This window comes from Myotis davidii, unplaced genomic scaffold (genome assembly GCF_000327345.1).
Source record: "Myotis davidii unplaced genomic scaffold, ASM32734v1 scaffold1673, whole genome shotgun sequence".
Taxonomy (NCBI): Eukaryota; Metazoa; Chordata; class Mammalia; order Chiroptera; family Vespertilionidae; genus Myotis; species Myotis davidii.
Window position 1 is genome coordinate 41,085 of NW_006284850.1, and position 21,343 is coordinate 62,427.

General features: G+C 37.7%; 1 protein-coding gene across 1 annotated transcript in view; it reads right to left on the bottom strand.

Annotated features, from left to right (window-relative positions):
• The window catches only part of LOC102767919 (histone demethylase UTY), an 85,761-nt gene that overhangs the window by 21,719 nt on the left and 42,699 nt on the right, over positions 1–21,343 (bottom strand). The window contains exons 8-14 of the mRNA XM_006755190.2: positions 18,394–18,487; positions 14,881–15,007; positions 9,835–9,933; positions 9,469–9,688; positions 8,774–8,908; positions 8,164–8,319; positions 5,003–5,098 (exon numbers count right to left, since the gene is read on the bottom strand). Coding sequence (XP_006755253.2) covers positions 5,003–5,098; positions 8,164–8,319; positions 8,774–8,908; positions 9,469–9,688; positions 9,835–9,933; positions 14,881–15,007; positions 18,394–18,487 — 927 coding nt within the window. The remainder of the gene's footprint in view (positions 1–5,002; positions 5,099–8,163; positions 8,320–8,773; positions 8,909–9,468; positions 9,689–9,834; positions 9,934–14,880; positions 15,008–18,393; positions 18,488–21,343) is intronic.

Below are 21,343 nucleotides of genomic sequence, written 5' to 3' on the forward strand. Positions count from 1 at the left end.
GTGGAGACTCCCCACCCTAAAAGGTGTATGGCCAGCCTTCAAACAGCCATCAGCTCCTTACCCAGGCTGGCCAGGCACTCCAGTGGGGAGCCCCACCCTGATCCGGGACAGCCTTCAGGGCAAACCAGCCGGCCCCCCACTATGCACCAGCCCTGGGGGCAAGCGGACATCCCCCGAGTGTTCCTGGGCTACCAGAGGGATGTCTGATTGCCAGCTTAGGCCCAATCCTCCCGGAGAGCAGGCCTAAGTCAGCAGGTGGTCATCCCTCAAGCGGTCCCAGACCTCAAGAGGGCACAGGCCGGGCTGAGGGATCCTCCGAGTGCACAAATTTTTTGTGCACCTGGCCTCTGGTATATATTTAAAGGCTAAGTGACCATCTGACCAGTAGGTATGATGCACAATGACCACCAGGGGGCAGACACACAGCTCAACACAGAGGTACTGAGCTGCAGTGACTTGGCAGAAGCGGTTCTTGGGTTAACAAAGAGGAGGGAGCCTTATTCCAGGTTTCGTCACTTGAGAACCATCCTCTTGCAATCTGTGACCCCTTGAGGGATGTCTGACTGTCATGTTCAGCCCAATCCCCACAAACTAGGTCAGGGGTGGGCAAACTTTTTGACTCGAGGGCCACAATGGGTTCTTAAACTGGACCAAGGGCCAGAACAAAAGCATGGATGGAGTGTTTGTGTGAACTAATATAAATTCAAAGTAAACATCATTACATAAAAGGGTACGGTCTTTTTTTTTTTTTCTTTAGTTTTATTCATTTCAAACAGGCCTGATCCGGCCCCCGGACCCTAGTTTGCCCACGGCTGGGCTAGGCCAACAGACCCCACCTGCCGGAGGGACCATGCTCACTCAATAGATGCCCTTCAAGTTGCAGTGGTGCCCAAGATGCAGCCAGCCAGGGAGGGACCACAAGAGGTTGGCTCCAGGGCATCTGGTCCATCTCGTCCAGTCCGACCCCACCATTCACCTTCTAATTAATTTCCATTCAATGTGAATTAATCTGTGCACCGGGGCACTAGTACATTTATATTATAATTTTGAAACTACACTTGTTCTCAAATCTTTGTGACAATATGGAGGACAAGCTGCTCAGATAGTCATCCCACAAACATCAGAAACCAAGGACCATCCTATTCTACTGTTACCATTTAATAAAAACATGTGACCCAGACCCCATCTGAGTCTTGTTCTCCAAAGTCTCCACTTTCACTTCTTGAGAGCATACTATTGCTTTAATAAATTTACTGAGATTTGTTAAATCTTTCTCTCACACTCGCAAACCCTTTCTTGGATGATGACAAGAACCTGAGTCCCGGTATTGGGTTGAGAACTCTGTTTGCCTCACTAGTGCCCCTGGCATCAGTACTACACTTCTATAAAGTGTTCAAGATGGGGAAAAACCATGGGTAATGGAAGTTTTGGGAATTTTTTATAATATCTGCTAAATTTTCAATAAGCCTAAAATATGCTCTAAAATGTAGTCTAGTGATCAATAAGTCTTTAAAAAGAAGTTATTCAAGAACGTGTACATCAAAACCGTTAATATTTCCAATTTACCCTCAAGATAAATTATGGCCATTCTTTAGGTTCACATTTCACCCTCTATTTATAAATTACACTCTAACCACATTTTACCTGTCTTTTCCTGTTTCTAATTCTCTCAATTTTCTAAGACTTTAATATATTCATTTTTCCTAAGCCACTTTCCCACACTAGTGCAGGTTTTTTATATATATACACAGGTATATCCTATTTAATAGAAGGTTAATATGCAAATAGACCAAACAACGGAACAGGCTGCTATGACTTGGGCTGACCACCAGGGGGTTTGTGCGGAATAGAGCAGGCGTTGGCTGCAGTGGGATGGTGGAGCAGGTGAGTGGGGGTGCTACACCAATGCGGGGCACCGGTTTCTGTCATTGGGACGAGCCTCTGGTGGTTACTGAAAATTCTTTGCTCCCGTGCGCGGCGGTCCCACCTGGCGCTTGTCCCTGCTGCTGGCGCAAGAGCTGCTGCTCTCACCCACTGCCAGCAACGGCTCTGCTTGCACCCATGGCCAGTGTCACTACTCACACCTGTTGCCTGGCACCAGTCCCAATCATTTGGTGCCATCAGTGGGAGCAAGTGGTGGCTGCCGGCCCTGATCACCCCGGAGGGCTTCTCCACCTCCCCTGCTCCTGAGAGGAGATCAGGACAGCAGCCACAACTCACACCTGCTGATGGCACTGGCCCTGCTCAGACCCACTGCTGGCACCAAAGCCGCCACTCACACCCGCAGCCAGCACTAGAGCCTCTACTCGCACCCGATACCGGCGCCCAGCATTGCTCTGAGCCATCAGCAGGTGCAAGTGGCAGCTGCTGGCCCCGATCAGCTCTGAGTGCTTCACCTCCCCCTGCTCCTATTGGGTGATCAGGGCAGCAGCTGCTGCTCACACCTGCTGACAGCATGGAGCAATTGGGGCCGTCATCATGTGTGAATGGCACAACAGGAGTGAGGCTGCCGGTAGATGGGGGTCTTGGGGCCATCGCAGAAGGGGCCGGGCAGGGGCATGGAGGAGGGGCTAAGACCTGCCCCTGTGCCCACTGCAGCCTCGCGGCCCACAGTTCCTTTCAAGGTGCACAAATTTGTGTACTGGGACCCTAGCATAATATCATTTAGGCAGCATGGACCCATTGACTGTCTGCTTTGCAGGTTATATTTTAATGTAATTTATTGTTAAGTAACATTTTAGTAGTCTTTTTTTCTCTCATTAAAATAAATGCTTATCCAGGGCCAATTTCACTCCCTGGTTAGAATGTTGGCCCTTGGTCCAAAGGACTGTGGGTTTGATTCCTGGTCAAGGGCACAGAGATTGTGGATTTCCCTGTCCTGGTCAGGGATGTGCAGAAGACAACCAATTGATGTGTCTCTCTCACTCTCGCTTCCCTTTCTTTCTTCCTTCTACTCTCTCTTTAGAAAGAAATCAATGGAAAAAATATCCTCTTATGAGGATAAAAAAAAATGTTAATACAAGGCATAATACTGGTCTTATTCAGGGAGTGTTTATAGATAGTAATTGCAAATAAAGAAAACATGGGCCTGGCCTGATGCATGAGTTGGTTGTAGGACTGTACTATACACCCAAAGGTTGTAGATTCAATCAATTCCTGGTCAGAGAATACAGGCAGTCCTCGGGTTATGCTGGACTTAACATATGTCATTTAGTGGTAATATCACCATCTCCCATTTATTTATTAAAAAAAAATAAAATTCCATCATATCGACATATGTACATATGTGCTTTGTCTTTTATTATTTAGTTGCCACAAGTAAAGGTCAGGAATTGTTATCTTTCTTTTAAATTTTTTTTTACTGTTTCACTTCATTACTGCTGTGTATGTGCTCCATGTGCATAACTATGTAGGTGCTTCTGTAGGTAGGTGGGTTCCAAGTTATGGCGAAAATCACGTTACATCACGCCATACGAATGGATCTCTAATGTAACTTGAGGACCTATTGTATATTTAGGTTGTAGGTTCAATCTATGGTCTAGGTGTGTATGGGAGGGAACCAATCGATGTTTCTCTCTTTCTGTTTAACCCCCTTCCCCTATCTAAAATCAATAAACATATTCTCACATGGGCTTAAAAAAACAAAACAAAAATACATGGTCCTCATGACTTAATTATTAATAATATTTCGGAGAACTGTAAGGTTATTGGTATTTATCTCTTCTGTTTCTTTATTCCATTCTACCCAACATAATTTTTATTATATAACTGAATGTAACGTACAAAGACTGAATTAACTTTATAGCAGCGGTCATCTCCCACTGGTGGTCTGTGAGGTCCAAAAGTTTGGCGACTGCTGTAGTATAGAAGTAATAATACCATAAAACTTAAAATTCTCATATAATTATGAATTAAAAATGTTTTTAAAAATAATATTCCTTACATACTTACTTCTTCTTAAAATATACAAAAGCCAAAAAATGAGATGAGCATGTAAGAGCAAACAAAACAGCTAATCTTTATTTTTTTTTTAAACCTGAATAGAGTTATATAGCTGTTTTCTCCATGGTTCTTCTGTGCTGCTGCTCAGGTTTATGCAGTTATAAGGTAGAGTGAGTGTGTTCTGCTGTAGGTAAGGAACATTTCCATTACTTCCACTTCCTGTTACATAATTATTGTCTACCAAAATAGTGTCTGCACTCCCTAGTGTTTTTGGTGTGCCGCAAGGAGCACAGCCTGCAGAAAAAGGTCCATTGGACAAAGGTTTTTCAAAACAAGCAGAGTAAACTTCAAGCTGAGAGACGCTACATACTATCAGCAGAGAATATGGTTGCTGGAGACAGAATTTGCAGGCACAGATGAATCAGTTATTAGCAAATAAGGAAATCCAGTAGTTTGTCTCAAGTTCAAAAACAAAAAATAAAAACTGCTTTGTGTGACTCTGAGAATATGTTATCAATACATATCTTACTTAGTATAACATTAAATCTCTAGATTAAAAAACATACATTTTAAAAATGACACCTAATGTTCATATGGGTAAAGTAGAAGTCTTTTTAATTCTTTAAAGAAAACTGTATTAATGGTATGAGGTCAAAAAAAGCACTTGAAAATTAAAAAGGCAGTATACAGATCTTATTTTCCATCATTAGAGTGGACTTAAAATTTCCATTCGATTACATGTTTGCCAAATCTTTGCTATCAAACGATCCTTAAAATAGCTCCACCTCAGTCTGGGTAATTGTTTATTATAAAATACTAAAAATAAGTCTACAGAACGTGCCTGAAACGTTATGCAAATAAAGAGCAAAATACCAGTGTTTTGTTCTAAATTTATTTATGTCTATTTAAAAGAAAAATCTGTTTATTAGTATTGAAATTCAGATATATAAATTCTATTGAATATATGTAGAAAGTTGAGCATTAAAAATACTCTAAATAATATTTTAGTCCAGAAAAACAATTAACATAACAAATACTGGAATAAAAATGGTATACATACTTGTTGCATTGAAACAAAATGATTTTCCAACTGTTCCAGAATCAGCTTCTGTGCTGGATTTAAATTATCTTTATTTGCATGTAGTTGTTCCAAGGACTAATAAAATGAAAAAGAATACAAAGAATCTAAGAAATAAGACACTCTCAAGTAACCTCTCACTGAAAAGACTATAAACTCAGAACCTTTGTGTGATCAATAATGATTTCTAAACAAAACTAATTAATGCAAAGATTGTTCTTTGAGGAAAATGGTAAAAACCATAAATTCATCTAAAGAAGGTTATTTATGTGTTTTAAGTTAAATATATTTTGCAGAGAAGAAATTACAATCTTTTTGTTATTGTTATTAATCCTCACCTGAGGACATTTCCTCATTGATTCTTAGAGAGTGGAAGGAAAGGGAAGAGACAGAGACACACTGATTGACTGCCTTCTGCGCACACTCCAAGCCTGTAACCTAGTATAACCTTGACCAGAAATGAACCCAGGATCCTTCATTCCATGGGTCAGTGCTCTATCCAGTAAGCCAAATTGGCTAGAGCAAGAAATTACAATCTTAATAAAGCTATTTAACCTTATAATGTACTAGAGGCCCGATGCATAAAATTCTTGCACTGGGGGTGGCCCTTGGGGGATATCTGACTGCTGCGGAGGCAGGAGATGCTCCCGCCACAGCAGCTACACTCGCCAGCAGTGAGCCGGCTTCTGGCGCACTGACCATCAGGGGGCAGCTCCTGCATTGAGAGTCTGCCCCTTGGTAGTCAGTCGATACCATAGTGGCCAGTTATTTGGCCATTCAGTTGATTTGCACATTAGCCTTTTATTATATAGTTTTATAATAAAGCAGTTTAAAAGCAACATTATTTGTAGAAGAAATATTGTAAACGACCAAAAGTGCAAAAATAGGAATCTCGTTAAATCAACAGCAGTTTACATGGAGGAAAAAAGTAATATTATCTATACTAATAAAAGGGTAATATGCTAATTAGACTGGATGTCTTCAGAAAGACCTTATGGATGTCCTTCCTGACAAACCCAGCCCGGGAGAAGCTGCCTGCCCCCAGTCCCAAGAGCTTTCGACTGCGGCCCAGGTGAAGCTGCCCCACCCCCGGAACTGGCATCTGCGAAGCTGCCCTGACCTGGTCCCAGGCACCTGTGGCTGAGGCCCTGGGCTGGAGAGTTCCATGAGAACAGGGTCTGGCAGGACCACAAGTTCTATAATAGGCAGCCCTCACTTTAAGAAATTAATTCATCAGGCGGTTGGGAAGCTAGCCCAGGTCCCAGGTGCCTGCAGCCAGCCAGAAGGAGGAAAGCCCAGGTCCCAGGTACAGGACGAAGGCAGAGGTGGTTGGGGCAATCAGGAGAGCAGAGGAGCAGTTAGAGGCGATCAGGCCAGCAGGGGAGCGGTTAGGGTGATCAGGCAGGCACGCAGAGGTGGTTCCGGGCGATTAGGCAGGCAGGCAAGTCATTAACAACCAGCAGTTCCAGATTGTGAGAGGTATGTCCAACTGCAGGTTTTGGCCCTGTGGGATCGGGCCTAAACCAGCAGTCAGACATCCCCCAAGGGGTACCAGATCGGAGAGGGTGCAGGCAAGGCTGAGGGACACTCCCGTGCACGAATTTGTGTACCAAGCCTCTATCCTATATAATAAAAGGCTAATATGCAAATTGACCCACCAAGACTTTGATCAATAGGGAGTTTGATTGCTCACTATGACATGCGCTGACCATCACGGGGTGACGGGGAAGGAGGCCCCACCCGGCTGTGATTGCCAGCCAGGCCTAGGGACCCTACCCGTGCTTGAATTTTATGCACTGGTACTCTAGCTATAAAAGAACAAGAAAGTAGTAAGATATACAAAAAAAGATCTGGAAGATACATAGATCTTTCAAAGTCATGAATACTAATATACCTAACATTCTACCTACATTTACTGTACAACAAAGGTAGGAAAGGATCTATAACATAAGCGTTTTTTCTTGTACATGTACAATATTATCTCTAAAAATAAAAACACAAAAGAAGTTATTTACATTGATTATTGGAAGGAAAGGGATATTAAGTGTCTAAAGGCAGGAACTGTAAGGAGCCTTTAAGTGGTATACCCATCTTCTATTAATTTTCACATTTCAAACACATGAGTGGATTAATTCATTAAAAGAATTTTTAAAAACCCACAAAATTATGAACTCTGCAGGTGTTTGGTTTTGTTTGTTTTTTTTGGGGGGGAGGGGGGACTTGCCCTGAAAAATGTGGGTTCATTATACTTACTGCCACTTAAAATGGAATGGCTATATTAGTATCTAAAAATATCTGAAAGGATTCCTACTACTATTTTAATATAGGGCAAAAACTATTGATAGAATATTTCATATCTATAATTTCTGTAATTGTAAATACCATGCATTAGTCTGTTGCTATATTAGTCAGTTAATTCTGAAAAATATATGGTTGAATTCAAACTCTAACTGTAATGAGTATTGAGAAATCATAAGACTAAGAACTGGAGAATTTTTATACATAGGACTTGTTTTAAAATCATTTAAAAATAATTTTAAGTGAATAATCAAATTAGAAACCTATGAATTTAACTTAGTCCACCTTAAAAAGTCTCTACTAAATAATGGTTGGAAAAACTAACATGGTGTTTCATTATCTACAAAATTTAATGTATTACAATGTTAGCAGAATATGGTGGAAAAATGAGTATTAATTTTGTAAAAGCAGGAAAATGAGTAAAATGATTTGATGAACATAAAGCTATAGCTCTTGTATTTAAATAATACTACAACTTCATGTCAGAATATACTGCCAATAACTGAAGAACTTTTCACCCTTGTATACAAGTTTAAAATATAAGACAAGTAACTCTTCAGAACACTTTAAAAACTTCATTTTTAAAAAAATTCATTGATTTTAGAGAAGAGGATGAGCAGGGAGAGGGAGAAGAAAAGGAAGATGGAGATGGAGAGGGAGAGAGAAACATCTATTTGTTCCACTTATTTAAGCATTCATTGATTGATTCCTGTATTTGCCAGACCAGAGGTCAAACCAGAAATCTTACCATATTGGGACAACGCTCTAACCAACTGAGTTACCTGACCAGGGCAAAAGCTTCATTTTTGATTGGGAATTTTCATTTCTCTAAAATTTACATATACCTTTACTGGACTAGATGTTCTTTTCTTCTTGACAGGACTGGACAGGCCATCAACTTGGCTAGAAGGAATCATTTGTACTGGCAAGGGTTGCTGTAAAATTGGTGTTTGACTGAGGCCTAATACAGGTTCAGTTTTTGGATGATGAGTTTTAGAAGCCTAAGGATTACAGAAGACAAAAATATGGTTCTACATATTCATAATTCATTCCTTCCAATTATAAAACTTTTTTTAGCTACATTATTTCTAAAACTATGTGAACACCATGTAATAAAATTAGTGAAAAACAAACTCAAATGAATCATCAATGGAGAATGGTGTACCTTCTATGGAAAAAGTTTTTGTTTTTGTTTTTCATTTAAACAAATCAGTATGAGAGTCCCTTAAGAAATCCCTTCCAAAAGCATGAGAAACTTTAAGGTTTTAAAAGGTTATGTTAAGATTCCTCCCATATCAGAGGAAGTCATTATTTTTATCTCAAATCCCTTTCCAGTTAAATTTGAAAGAGTTTTTCAAAATGCCAATCCTACTCTTAGTTATGTAAATTTGATCACCACAGACTGGAAAGAACCCTTAAAGCTGGGTACCTACAGAACATAACCCAACTTCTCACCTGCTGTGCTGTGTTCATGGCACCCTGCCTGGAGGTAAGCTCTGCGGGGATTGGTAGGCTCCACGCCTCCTCAATACTAGGAAGTAATTTAGTTTTATTCTGTAGACTACCTTGTGGAAGGTTACACAACTGAGCCTAGGAAAAATTATGTAAAAAGCAAATTTAACACAAGCCTACTTGAGTAAGAGCAAGTCCACTAAATTTTCCTAAATGCTATAACTAACTGTTTTTTAAAAAAGAAAATAGATTCTTAATTTGGGGTTTCAGAAAGATACTAAGTATAAAGAGGGTAACCGAAATATAAACCTTTGTGAGAATTAAAACAAAGCTGAGCTCTGTTTTTAGAGTTCTCATAGCTGTCTTCTCATGAAACTCCAAGCAAGAGTGAAAGACAGTGTTCGTGTTCTTTTCTCTAAAATGCTATGACAACTTAAAAATGTAGACAGCACATAGAAAAAATTATGTAAATTAATATGCATCAAAAGAGTATATGTGCAAAAGAGCATTTTTTAAAATACTGCATATCTTATTTAAAATGAAAAGTAAAATAATATTATAAGCTATGGTATGTTTACAAAATATGGAAACAAATTATAGACATCAACACAACTAGACAAACTTTCCAGCCACCCTCCTCCTGCTTTAGTGTCATGGGGAAACGTGCCTTTAAAAAAAACTGCTACTAAAAATTTTACCTGTAAATACTTAATTCGTGCTGCAAGTGCAGAGGTATTACTACAACTTTTGCTTCTGGTTGCATTTAAGTAGCATTTAATGGCATCCTGAGGCTGGTTGCAGGATTCATAGAGTGTGCCTAGGTCCATCCAGGCTGCAGCATGGCCATGGTCCAATTGTACAGCACAAATATAGGCCTGTAAAGCATCCATAGGCTGATTTTGTTGCTGATATAGCACACTAGAAAAAGAAATTAAGAAAAAACAAGTCAACAAAAAAGAACTGCTTAGCTTCATAACATGATATAAACTGCAAAGTATATTATATGGGATACACCTATCTTTGTGTATCAATTACAATGCCATTATCTTTATGCAATGTCTTACCCTATTGAACACCATGTATCTGCACTTGCTTCTGATTTATCAATAGACTGCCTGTAAGATATAAAGGCATCCTGAACTTTCCCAATACTTGAATAGCACCTGAGAGGAAAGGGGGGGAAAGTAAAAAAATTTCCATTATTACAGATTAATTTGCTGAAAGGATGGACTATATGTCAAAGCAAATGAAAAACCTAATAAGCTAAAATATTTATGTCATTATGTATACGATAATTATAATGCATACTATAATTAACCCTTCAATAAACGATATTATAGTCTATCATAGATGCTAAAGCATGCTGCAGTAATGAACAGTATTGAAAAAATTAAAGGCCTTATCACTTCAATACTTACAATACTGAGAGTTGAAAACACACACACACACACCCCCCACTGTACTTATATAACTTTATCTCCAGTTTTCTATTCAGTAAGAACATAGAGTTAAAAAACAAGAAAAACATTCTCTGTTGGTAAGAATTGCTGAATCAGATTGCAATTCCACTTTCCTAAATAATAATGAGGGCAATAATTCTTTAGTTCATAAAAAATACAAACATAGTATCAAGCTAACTATCAAAAACAGTAAGAGTAGCAAAGTATGATTAAAGTTTCAAAGACCTGTCATTTTTAATTTTATTTTTATTGATTTCAGAGAGGAAGGGAGAGGGAAAGATGGAAACATCAATGATGAGAGAGAATCATTGATCAGCTGCCTCCTGCACATCCCCCACTGGGGATCAAGCCCACAAACCAGGCATGTGCACTGACTGGAATCAAACCCGGGACCCTTCAGTCCACAGGCTGACACTCTATCCACTGAGCCAAACCCAGCTAAGGCAAGACCTGTCATTTTTAATGCATATATACTCGATGGATACACAGAACAGCAGCTGACATCCTATCTAATAAAAGAGTAATATGCAAATTGACCATCACTCCAACACACAAGATGGCCTGCAGGGGAGGGCAGTTGGGGGGGGGGCGGGGAGCCCGCCCGAGGCAGGTGACGGTTGGGAGCCAGCAGTCCTGGATTGTGAGAGGGATGTCCCACCGGGCCTAAACGGGCAGTCGGACATCCCTCGAGGGGTCTCAGATTGGAGAGGGTGCAGGCTGGGCTGAAGGACACACACACACCCCACCCCCGCATGAATTTCGTGCACCGGGCCTCTAGTTATAAATAAAGAAGTTATCTTCGTAGTGTTTGGCACTAAGAAAAAACACAAGAATAAACCCAGTCATTGTCTTCAAGGAGCTTATAATTTAGTTGAGAATTAAAGACACAGTATAAATGCCACAATGCCATATTAAATAGCTAGCACAGTTAATAACCAGTTTAAGAAATTTAGGGTAGAATATACCACAGTATACACTAAAGGATTTGGGAAGTTATCTTCGTAGTGTTTGGCACTAAGAAAAAACACAAGAATAAACCCAGTCATTGTCTTCAAGGAGCTTATAATTTAGTTGAGAATTAAAGACACAGTATAAATGCCACAATGCCATATTAAATAGCTAGCACAGTTAATAACCAGTTTAAGAAATTTAGGGTAGAATATACCACAGTATACACTAAAGGATTTGGAAAGGCAAGAAAAGAAAAGGTCAGAGCAAGGGATCTGAACATGTGTACATGCATTATTGTTTAGATCAGTGATTTCCAATTACCAGCCAGTATATGGCAATTTAACAAGCAAACAAAATGGAAAAACAACATATACATGTATATATGTTTTCCGTTAAATTGACTCATATTTGTACTATAATTGACCCACTTTGAAATACTATTGGCTGAATAGCAAAACATTTTAAAATGTGTTTACTTGCCCAAATATCATGTTTTTTAATTGAAATTTTTTTGGTGACATCGATATATATAAAAGGCTAAGTGTCCGTCCAACTGGTAGCTATTACTTGCACTGACCACCGGGGGCAGAAGCTCAATGCAGGAGCTGACATGATGTGTACTGGCAGTTTAAAAAGAAACAGCACCATGGACCTGGCACCAACAAACCAACACTTGGCTTCCCCCAAGTGGGACACAGGCCCCGCCAAAATTGCAGCCAATGCTGCCAAGACCCCATGGTGCAAAATGCAGTGGATGAGATGGGCCGGACATGCCCTGGAGCCAACCTCCTGCAGTTCAAAGAGTGATATTAAAGTATTTCTTCTAATTAATTTCCTTTCAATGAGCATGAATCCATGCACTGGACCACTATTACATTAATAAAATTATACAGGTTTCAGGTGTACAATTCTATAATACAATACATCATTGGCTTATTGTATTGTGTGTTCATCACCCTAAGTTCAGTCTCCCTCTATCACATTTTAATCCTCATATTCTTCGAAATTTTACTGATGAATAGAATCCAAAAGTGTGAGAACCACTGATTCAGGCAGAGAAGATGAGAGACGGTATTTAAAAATTTAGTTTGAACAGTACAAAGACTGTAACACATCGAGTAGATATTCATGGAGGGTGGTAGTAGGTTATAACTTCATTTTGGTTTTTTGTGGGGGTTTTTTCATTTTAAGCATATTTTTATTGATTTCAGAGTGGAAGGGAGAGAGGAAGAAATAGAAACATCATTGATGAGAGGGAGTCTTTGATTGGCTGCCTTCCTCACACCCGCTACTGGAGATCGAGCTTGCAACTCCAGTACGTGCCCTAACTGGGATTGAACTGTGACCTCCTGGTTCGTATGTCGATGCTCAACCACTGAGCCACGTCGGTTGGGCTGTAACTTCGTTTTTAAGCCTGATTAAACGGAGGAGGGAAAGCTAAGTATCATTGGCAAAAATATAAGGAGAAGCAGGTTTGGAGAAGAATATGATGAATAAGATTTGAAGTATGCTGATTTTGACATGAGGTGAGGACATTAAAATGTGTTAAGTATAGGAGATGTGGTCCTAGAGTTTAATACCTTGGAGTGGAAGAGAGGGTAGAAGAACACAGAGCACCTATTAAGGGAGAGGTAAAAATAAGCCTAAGGAATCACTAATATTGTGGACTGGGCAATATAAGAAATGTCAATGAGTGAGACAAAGAAGTATCAGACAGTTTCTGCAAACTGTTTTATAAGAGGAGGATTACAGTAGAAGAGGTCCTTAATGCAAAACGGAGATATACCACTAAGAAAGGGTATGTTTAACAGATAGTAGAAAAACATGCTCTGTTTGTTGTTGTTAAATCAAAACCAAATTTCAGGTTTATAGATAAATTTGTCTAACCATTGGGAGGAATAAGCAGTAATTCCCAAAACCAATGTTTTCACATTCTATTCCCACAAAGTGAAAGTAGAAAACCAACGTGCCCTAACAGACGTTGCAGTCCAATTGCCAGTTTTATTAGTTTTCTCTGAAACTTAACTAGGTTCCCCTGAGATAGGTTTGTGTAATTAAAAAGCACTTGGTGAACCCAGGACCTAGCCTAAGCTCTGATTAGTTAGTTACCTTGTGTAACTGTGACTTTGGAAAAAATTTTTATTCCTCTGAACTCACTTTCTATTTCTACACCTGTAAACTGATATGGTCCCTCCCAGCTCTAAAACTCTATAGATAATATAGTCAATGACTGGTACTAGTATAACAGCATTACCACATTATACTTTCATTATGATATACACATACCAAATGACGAACAAATTCAATCTTCAACACTGAATTGAATGCAGAAGTAATAAAAAGCCTCAGAAATATTAGGGTCATCAAATCCCAAACTTGCTTACTTATATTTGAGGTCTTCCTTCAGAGCTTTAATAACTTCTAAAATATAATTTATTTGGGTAAAAAAGGTGAAGGGATTGAGAACTACAAATTGGTAGTCACAAAATAATCCTAAGGATATATAGTATAGGGAATATAGTTGATAATATTTTAATAACTATGTACAGTACCAGGTGGGTACTCAAAATATCAGGGTATCACTTTGTAAAGTATATGATTATCAAACCACTAAGCTGCACATCTAAAACTAACATAAAATAAAATATAATTTATAAAAATTATCACAATAAAACACATTCTAAGCAACACATTAACCTGTATGATTTTATTAACCAATGTCACCCCAATAAATTCAATTAAAAAATAAAACAAAATAGAATGATTTCAAAAGAAATCACAAAACTGAAACCTTCAGAGTGGGAAGGTACCTAATAGATAGTCTAACTCTGGGCTTATCAACCTCAGCATTGACATTTGGGGCCAGTTAATCTTTTATTGTACAGGGCTGTCTCACTAGATGCCAGTAGCATTTCCCATAGAGGTGATGACCAAAACGTCTCCAGACATAATGAAATGTCCCCTATGGGACAAAATAGCCCCTACTGATAACCACTGACCTAATATAATCTGATTTAAAAGGTTAAAGGGAAGTTAAAGCCTCATGGGATAACTATATCATCCATGATTCCACAAATAGTAGCCTAGCCACAAATAGTAGCCTAGCCAAGACTTGAATTCATGTCTCTCAGCTCCTAGTACACTGATCTTCCCACCATGCCCTAAAAGCTAAAACCAATTAAGAACCAAATACAATCTAATAATGATCCAAAATATAATCTATCAGATAAACATACATAAGGTATATTTCGGAGAATCACTACACAGTTTATGTACAGAGAAAAGTTTACAGGCTCTCAGAAAACTGTTTTCATGACATGACGCTTCTCCTTTCCAACAAATCCAATAATGCATCTACTTTCTCACTGCAAGATTTCAAGTAGAATTGTGATGAGATCTATTAATCAAACATGTCCATTCTAAGGTATACATCATTAATCAAAATTATAAATAGCAAGGTTCTATTGCCTACTGGTAGTCAACAGGCAGAATGAGAAATTCTCTGTTCTGTTAAATTGACACATAGAGAAAACCACCATATTCAGAAGCTTTATTTTTTAACTTCCAGAAATCTTAGTTTATATTTGCAACCTGATTATCGTATTTTCCCTTTTAAATATAACAAACAGTTTGGATCATAATGCAAATCTCTCAGCTGAAATAAACAAAAACAAAACTTAAGTGTCTGATAAGTCTCACCTTCCGAGGAAATACCAGGACTGGCCAGAATTAGGATCTGCCTCCAAGGACTTTTGGAGATACTGAATAGCACAGTTTTCCTTGGCAGCTTTATCTCCCAGGAGATCTATAGTGTGATGCATCCAACCTATAGTAAATGAATTAAAATATTTACCTGAATGATTTAACTGTTCTTCTATTGTTAAGAATACCACACAGAAAGCAAATAAAAATATTCTTTTCAGTTAATCAATTCATTTAGTTTGGGATACACACTCCAAAAATTCTGAACTACCAATTCTGGCCACATGAAAGCCTATTTCTCTCAGGAAGGTACAGTCAAAGCTATGAAGAACATTTACTCCAGAGAAATTTAAACAATTTTAAGCACTGACTTGACACAAACTATAGCTCCTAATTTTGGTATCTGAAAAAATTCCAAATTATAAACCAAAAAATACAAAGATGTTAAATTTAACTCACTATTACACATAAAAATTTATGTTCATTGAATCTCCAAAACAGTGTATTAACCCAACATTTATTTCCAAGAAATAAATATATGGCTATACAATCAATGACAGTCCAGAGTAAAACAAACACACGCTACATTATTGGTGTCGGCCAAATATATACACAACTTACACAAAGTAAAAACTATAAAGTATTTGACAATTTAAAATAACCCAAGGTGCCCTAGCCAGTTTGACTCAGTAGCTAGAGCGCTGGCCAGTGGACTGAAGGGTCCCGGGCTCAGTTCTGATCAAAGGGCACGTACCTTGGTGGCAGGCTGGATCCCTGGCCTTGGGTGGGGCTTGTGTGGGAGGCAACCAATTGATGTGTCTCTTTCACATCATTATTTCTCTCTCAGTCTCCCTCCTCCCTTCTACTCTCTCTAGAAATCAATGGAAAAATATCCTCAGGTGAGGATTAACAAAACAAATAAAATAACCCAAAACTATAAGAAAAGTATATCCAAATGGTGCAAAGAATGGTACAAATGGGTACCACAAACATTTAATAAACAAATTTAGGTAGTGCATAATCTCACTTATATGTGAAATCTAATGAACAAAATATACAAACAAGCAAAATAGAAACAGACTCATAGATACAGAGAACGAAGGCCTGGAGTGGGGCAGGGGCTGGGTGGAGGAGGGCAAAGGGGGAGAAAATGGGGGACACCTGTAATATTGTCAACAATAAAAATACATATATTAAAAACATGTTGTATAACTTTAAAAATATAATTTTTATTATTTATAAATAAATAAAAGACTGCATCATAGAGTAGTGTACTCTAAACCATGAAAGACACACAGAAATAATTTGGTTTAATTTGTTGGGGAATTCTATTTCAGTTGTGGATCAATCCAAGTGCATAATACCACTCTGTTCTTTGTGTGTAGACTACAGTATGTATAACAAATAAAGACACTTATTTTCTGACATTTATTATAGTTGCTGTGCTGCAAAAGATATTTTAAGAGGACTGAGTCACTGTGTTTTATGGAAATATAAGCCAATCACATGATTAGTCATTCGTTCCTCCCTTATCTCTCCTGCAACTATTAAGAACAGGACTTAGAATAATAGGCTCTAAAAGGAGCTGCTTAAGCAGCAGGAACAAGTAAGTAGAAAGGATTAATGTTTAGGCATAAATTAGACTCAATTAAGGGAAATATTTTTCCTTTTAAAACCTTGAAAAGTTTACTTATAAGCCAGTGCCAAAGAGGATAGGTCAGTGGTCGGCAAACTCATTAGCCAACAGAGCCAAATATCAACAGTACAACGACTGAAATTTCTTTTGAGAGCCACATTTTTTAAACTTAAACTATATAGGTAGGTACACTGGTATTAACTTAATTAGGGTACTCCTAAGCTGGCCTTTGCTAAAAACGTCCTCAATCTGAGGGGTTGACCTCAGCGAATGTACCCCCACTTCTTCTAACGCCACTTCTTCAAAATAGACTCGCCCAGGCCGAAAACCGCCTTCTGCGCATGGGCCACGAAGTTTCAATAGCACTGTACGTGCGCGCCCGCATGTGGTATTTTGTGGAAGAGCCACACTCAAGGGGCCAGAGAGCCGCATGTGGCTCACGAGCTGCGGTTTGCCGACCACTGGGATAGGTGATTCAGATATAACTAAAACCAAAATTGTTTCAATGCATTTCTTAAATTAAAAAGCTGTATGCATTTATGCTATTGATGCCTTCTTTACAACAGCTAAAATACATAAAAACTTAATTATCAATAGTGTAGATAAAAAAGCAGTTCAAATTAAAATTTTAGCTGAATGAGTAAACTGTCTATTCGAAAGGCATCACTTTGTACTTAAGAACACAAAACCCTTTTTTATTGTAGCAATAAACTTGTTTATGTTTAAAGATAAAAATTCACACTACTCAAATACTACATATAAATCATTAAAAACAAATATTTAAATACTTCTACAATTTTTAAGACTATGAATAACTCAAGTAAAATTCTAACTAGAGATTAAATGAAAAACAAAACTTTTATATGAAGGCAATGTATTTATTTTGTATAATAATCATACAATATAAGTGATAAAATTAAACAAATTTAAAATTACATGTCACATTATGAAGACATTCATATTACTATCTTGAATAAGAATAAATTATTTGTCCAGACCAAAAACAAGCAAACAAAAGCTTAAAAATTAAAATAATCCAAATACCAAATACAGACAAAAAACATAATGACCAAACAACAAAATTAAATGTTGGAGAACTCCATTACCACCTTCTTGGTAACAGTGACACATTACATGCAAATGGATACATTCCTTCATCTTTGACATTAGAATATACTGCATGTGTACAAAAACTATATGTAGTGTTAGATATTCCACAATTTTTAGATAAAAAGTTTTCGCTAATATTACCGACAGAACTATGAAAGCAAGCTCACCAAAACAGTGTCTGTAAACAAATCATTTAATTTCAATGAGTGCGAAGCACATCTGACATAAAGAAAGTGTTCAATGCCCCTCGCCCATGGATTAAGTACTAGAGAGTAAGTTTGAGAATTTAAAAGGAATAGCTGCACTAATGAATTGTAATGAGATGGACTGTGAAACGGACTATGGTTGGCAAAGAGTGAAAATATGTTGGATTCAGCCCAGCCGGTGTGGCTCAGTGGTTGAGCATCAACCCATGAACCAGGTCACGGTTCAATTCCCAGTCAGGGCATATGCCTGGGCTATGGGCTTGATCTTCAGTGTGGGGCATGCATGAAGCAGCCAATCAATGATTCTCTCTCATCACTGATGTTTCTATCTCTCCCTCTCCCTCCCCCTCTGAATATCAATAAGTAAATATTTTGGGAAGGAAGGAAGGGAGGGATGGAGGGAGGGAGGGAAATATACTGGGTTCAAATTAATTCTATCAACTCTGAGCAAAGGATGGGAAAGAAATAGAATACACGAGCCACATATTTACCATCCCTGACATGTAAAAAACATAAAGAGAAGTACTTATAATATACTAAATGTATACTAATACATACCTAACTGTTGCAAAACAGTTGCTTTTACTTGTGCAGAAAGGTTTTCTGTCTGCAAAAGTTGTTCATAAGCTTCCTTTGCAGAATGATACTTCCTCTAAAGGCAGAAAAAATGATTTAAAGAAAAATAAGTATCTTTCAAGAACCAGGTCATATATATTAAGATTTACACAATACTGGTATTTTATACATATTTTTAAACCAACTGAAAGAAAAAGAACTAATTCCATTACTAAATGTTACTTCAACACTAGACAATTGTGGTTCATGCTTCAGAGTACGTAAAACATTTAATAAAGTAGCACTAATATATGACCTTTTAAGTATTTCCCAAATCTCAATACTTAAAAAAAGAAAACCATCTTAACCTATTTAATAACATACATGATTTCAACTTTGTTTGCCTAGAAATACCAAGTTCCCAAGCAACTTAATATGAACAATAGGACACATGACAAAATGCTTTGCACATGACAAAATGCTTTACAAATTCTAAGTGTAAAAGCAGTTAAAAACTAAGTTTAAAAGACAGTCACCAGCATATATATATATATATATATACACACACACACATATATACACATATATACATATATTTAAAAAAACCTATAAAAATGTATAATACATATGATATTAAAGACACCAAATTTCCCATAGTTACAGTTTGTAATATTTAAGGTTCCATAGGCAAATTTCTAAATGAAACCATTGATCCACAGTTTTCTCCCCAAAGTACTGGTATGACTGAAACCCATCACTGCTAGTCATAAAGCTTAAGGTAACTCCTCAAGAAAGGGGAAATGAAAAGCCAATAAAGAAAACCTCATAAATATTACCTTTAAAACATACTTGACAAAAAAATATTGGAACGAAGTGGCATTTTTCATACCACTAATAGTACACAGCTGCTTGAGCAAACAAATCTTTCTCCAGAAAAGTATGATCAAATAGAAAACTAGCTGTGTGAGCCTCAGGCAAATCACTTAAACTATAATTCAACATCCAAAGAACAGAGGTAATGCCTGATCTTTCTATCTAGAGTTGTTCTAACGATCAAATGAGATAAGTAAAAAGCTACAGAAACAAATAAGGAACAATATAAATACAGTATGTCAACATGCAGAAGATTTGAAAGAACTGTCTATTATTACAGCTAAATTAGTTCCCCCTAAACATTAATCTGGTCTGAAAGAGTTAATTAGACAGTTAATGAAGGACAAAGACCAAATTATTCAACCAACTTCCTTCCACTGATAAATATTTACTGAACACCTAGTACATAACAGGAACTGCTGGGACTATAGTGTAGTGAAGAATACAGAGAGGAAAGCGAGTAAAACATGCTGTATTATGTACAATAACAGTATGGTATCTCCCAGAGGAAGAAAGTTAAGATTATTTGTTTATTTTTAGTCCTTGACCAAAGATATGTTTTTATTTATTTTTAGAGAGTGAGGAAGGGAGAGAGAGAAACATCAATCGGTTTCCTCCCCTACGTACCCTAACCGGAGGATCAAACCCACAACTTAGGTATATGCCCTGAGAATCAAACCCACAACCGTTTTGGTTTATGGGACGACCTTCCAATCAATTGAGCCACCCGGCTAGGACAAAACACGTGTTTAGAGTACTAGCAGGGTGGGCAGCAAATACAGAGATAAGCAAATATGACTTCACAGAGAACTTCCTAAACCATGTTAAAGACTATATAGACTGTATCTTGGGACAATGGAGTACCACTGAAATGAATTCAAGCAATATGATCAGATTTATATTTTAGGAAGACTGCTTTTTGGAATTACCTTAATAAATGATAAAACATACCTTCAAAAACTAAGAAAAAATACTTGAAAAACTGGTAGAATATTGAGAAACATGAAGTTAGATTTCTATCTTATACCACATACAAAAAAACTGGTAACTGCATTAAGGACCTAAATATGAAAGGTAAAAGAATAAAACTAAGAGATGAAAATGTCAGAGAATATTTCCTTGAAATGAGAAAGAACTTATTTGACGTGACCAAAACAGCACAAATCACAAGGAAGACTAAAGTTCTACTTGAAACACATAAGCAGAAAAATAGTCAATGGACATAAAAACACATAAAAGCTGAAAAAGATGTGAAGTGTGTATCTCTAGAAAACAGAAAATGCAAGTTTAAACAAGAGACTACCTTCTACCCATCAGACTGACAAACATAAGAAAGTTGGGTTAATTTCAAGTACTGTGGGAATGTCAGTAAAAACAGAACAAAAAAACTCCCTCTAATGACCTCCAGGAAGAGGACTTACTCATGAAATTATGTCTGCAAATATGCTATAATCAATCTCACTCTTGGGACACATATGCCAAAGGAACCTTCCCATAAGTAATGTCCTAAATGGCACTGTTTATCGTATCAGGGATTTGGACAACCTGAAAATGAACACTCTGCCCTGGCCAGTTTCCTCAGTGGCTAGAGCATCTGCCCTCAGACCCTGTAGGAGGCAACCAATTGATTTGTCTCTCTCACATTGATGTTTCTCTCTCTGTCTCTCCCTCTCCCTCCCACTCTCTCTAAAAACCAATGAAAAAAATATTCTTAGGTGAGAATAAAAATAAAAAAGGAAAAAAGAAAGAAAATGAACATCCTTATTATAAACACCAAGTAGAGGTTTTTCAAATGAAAGAATCAATTGGGGAGGAGGGGTGTTGTTCCCATATTACCTTCACAAAATTAACACCAACAGACAACTTCTCATCAGAAACAATGAAAGCCAAAAAACAATGAAATGTAAATTTCAAAGTTGTTAAATAAAACCAAATTCTATTTCTAGCAAAAACACTCATTAAAAAGAAAGGTGAAACCTAGCTGGTTTTGCTCAGTGGATAGAGCATCGCCTGTGGACTGAAGGATCTGGGCTGGATTCCGGTCAAGGGCCAGTAGGGGGCATGCAGGAGGCAGCCAATC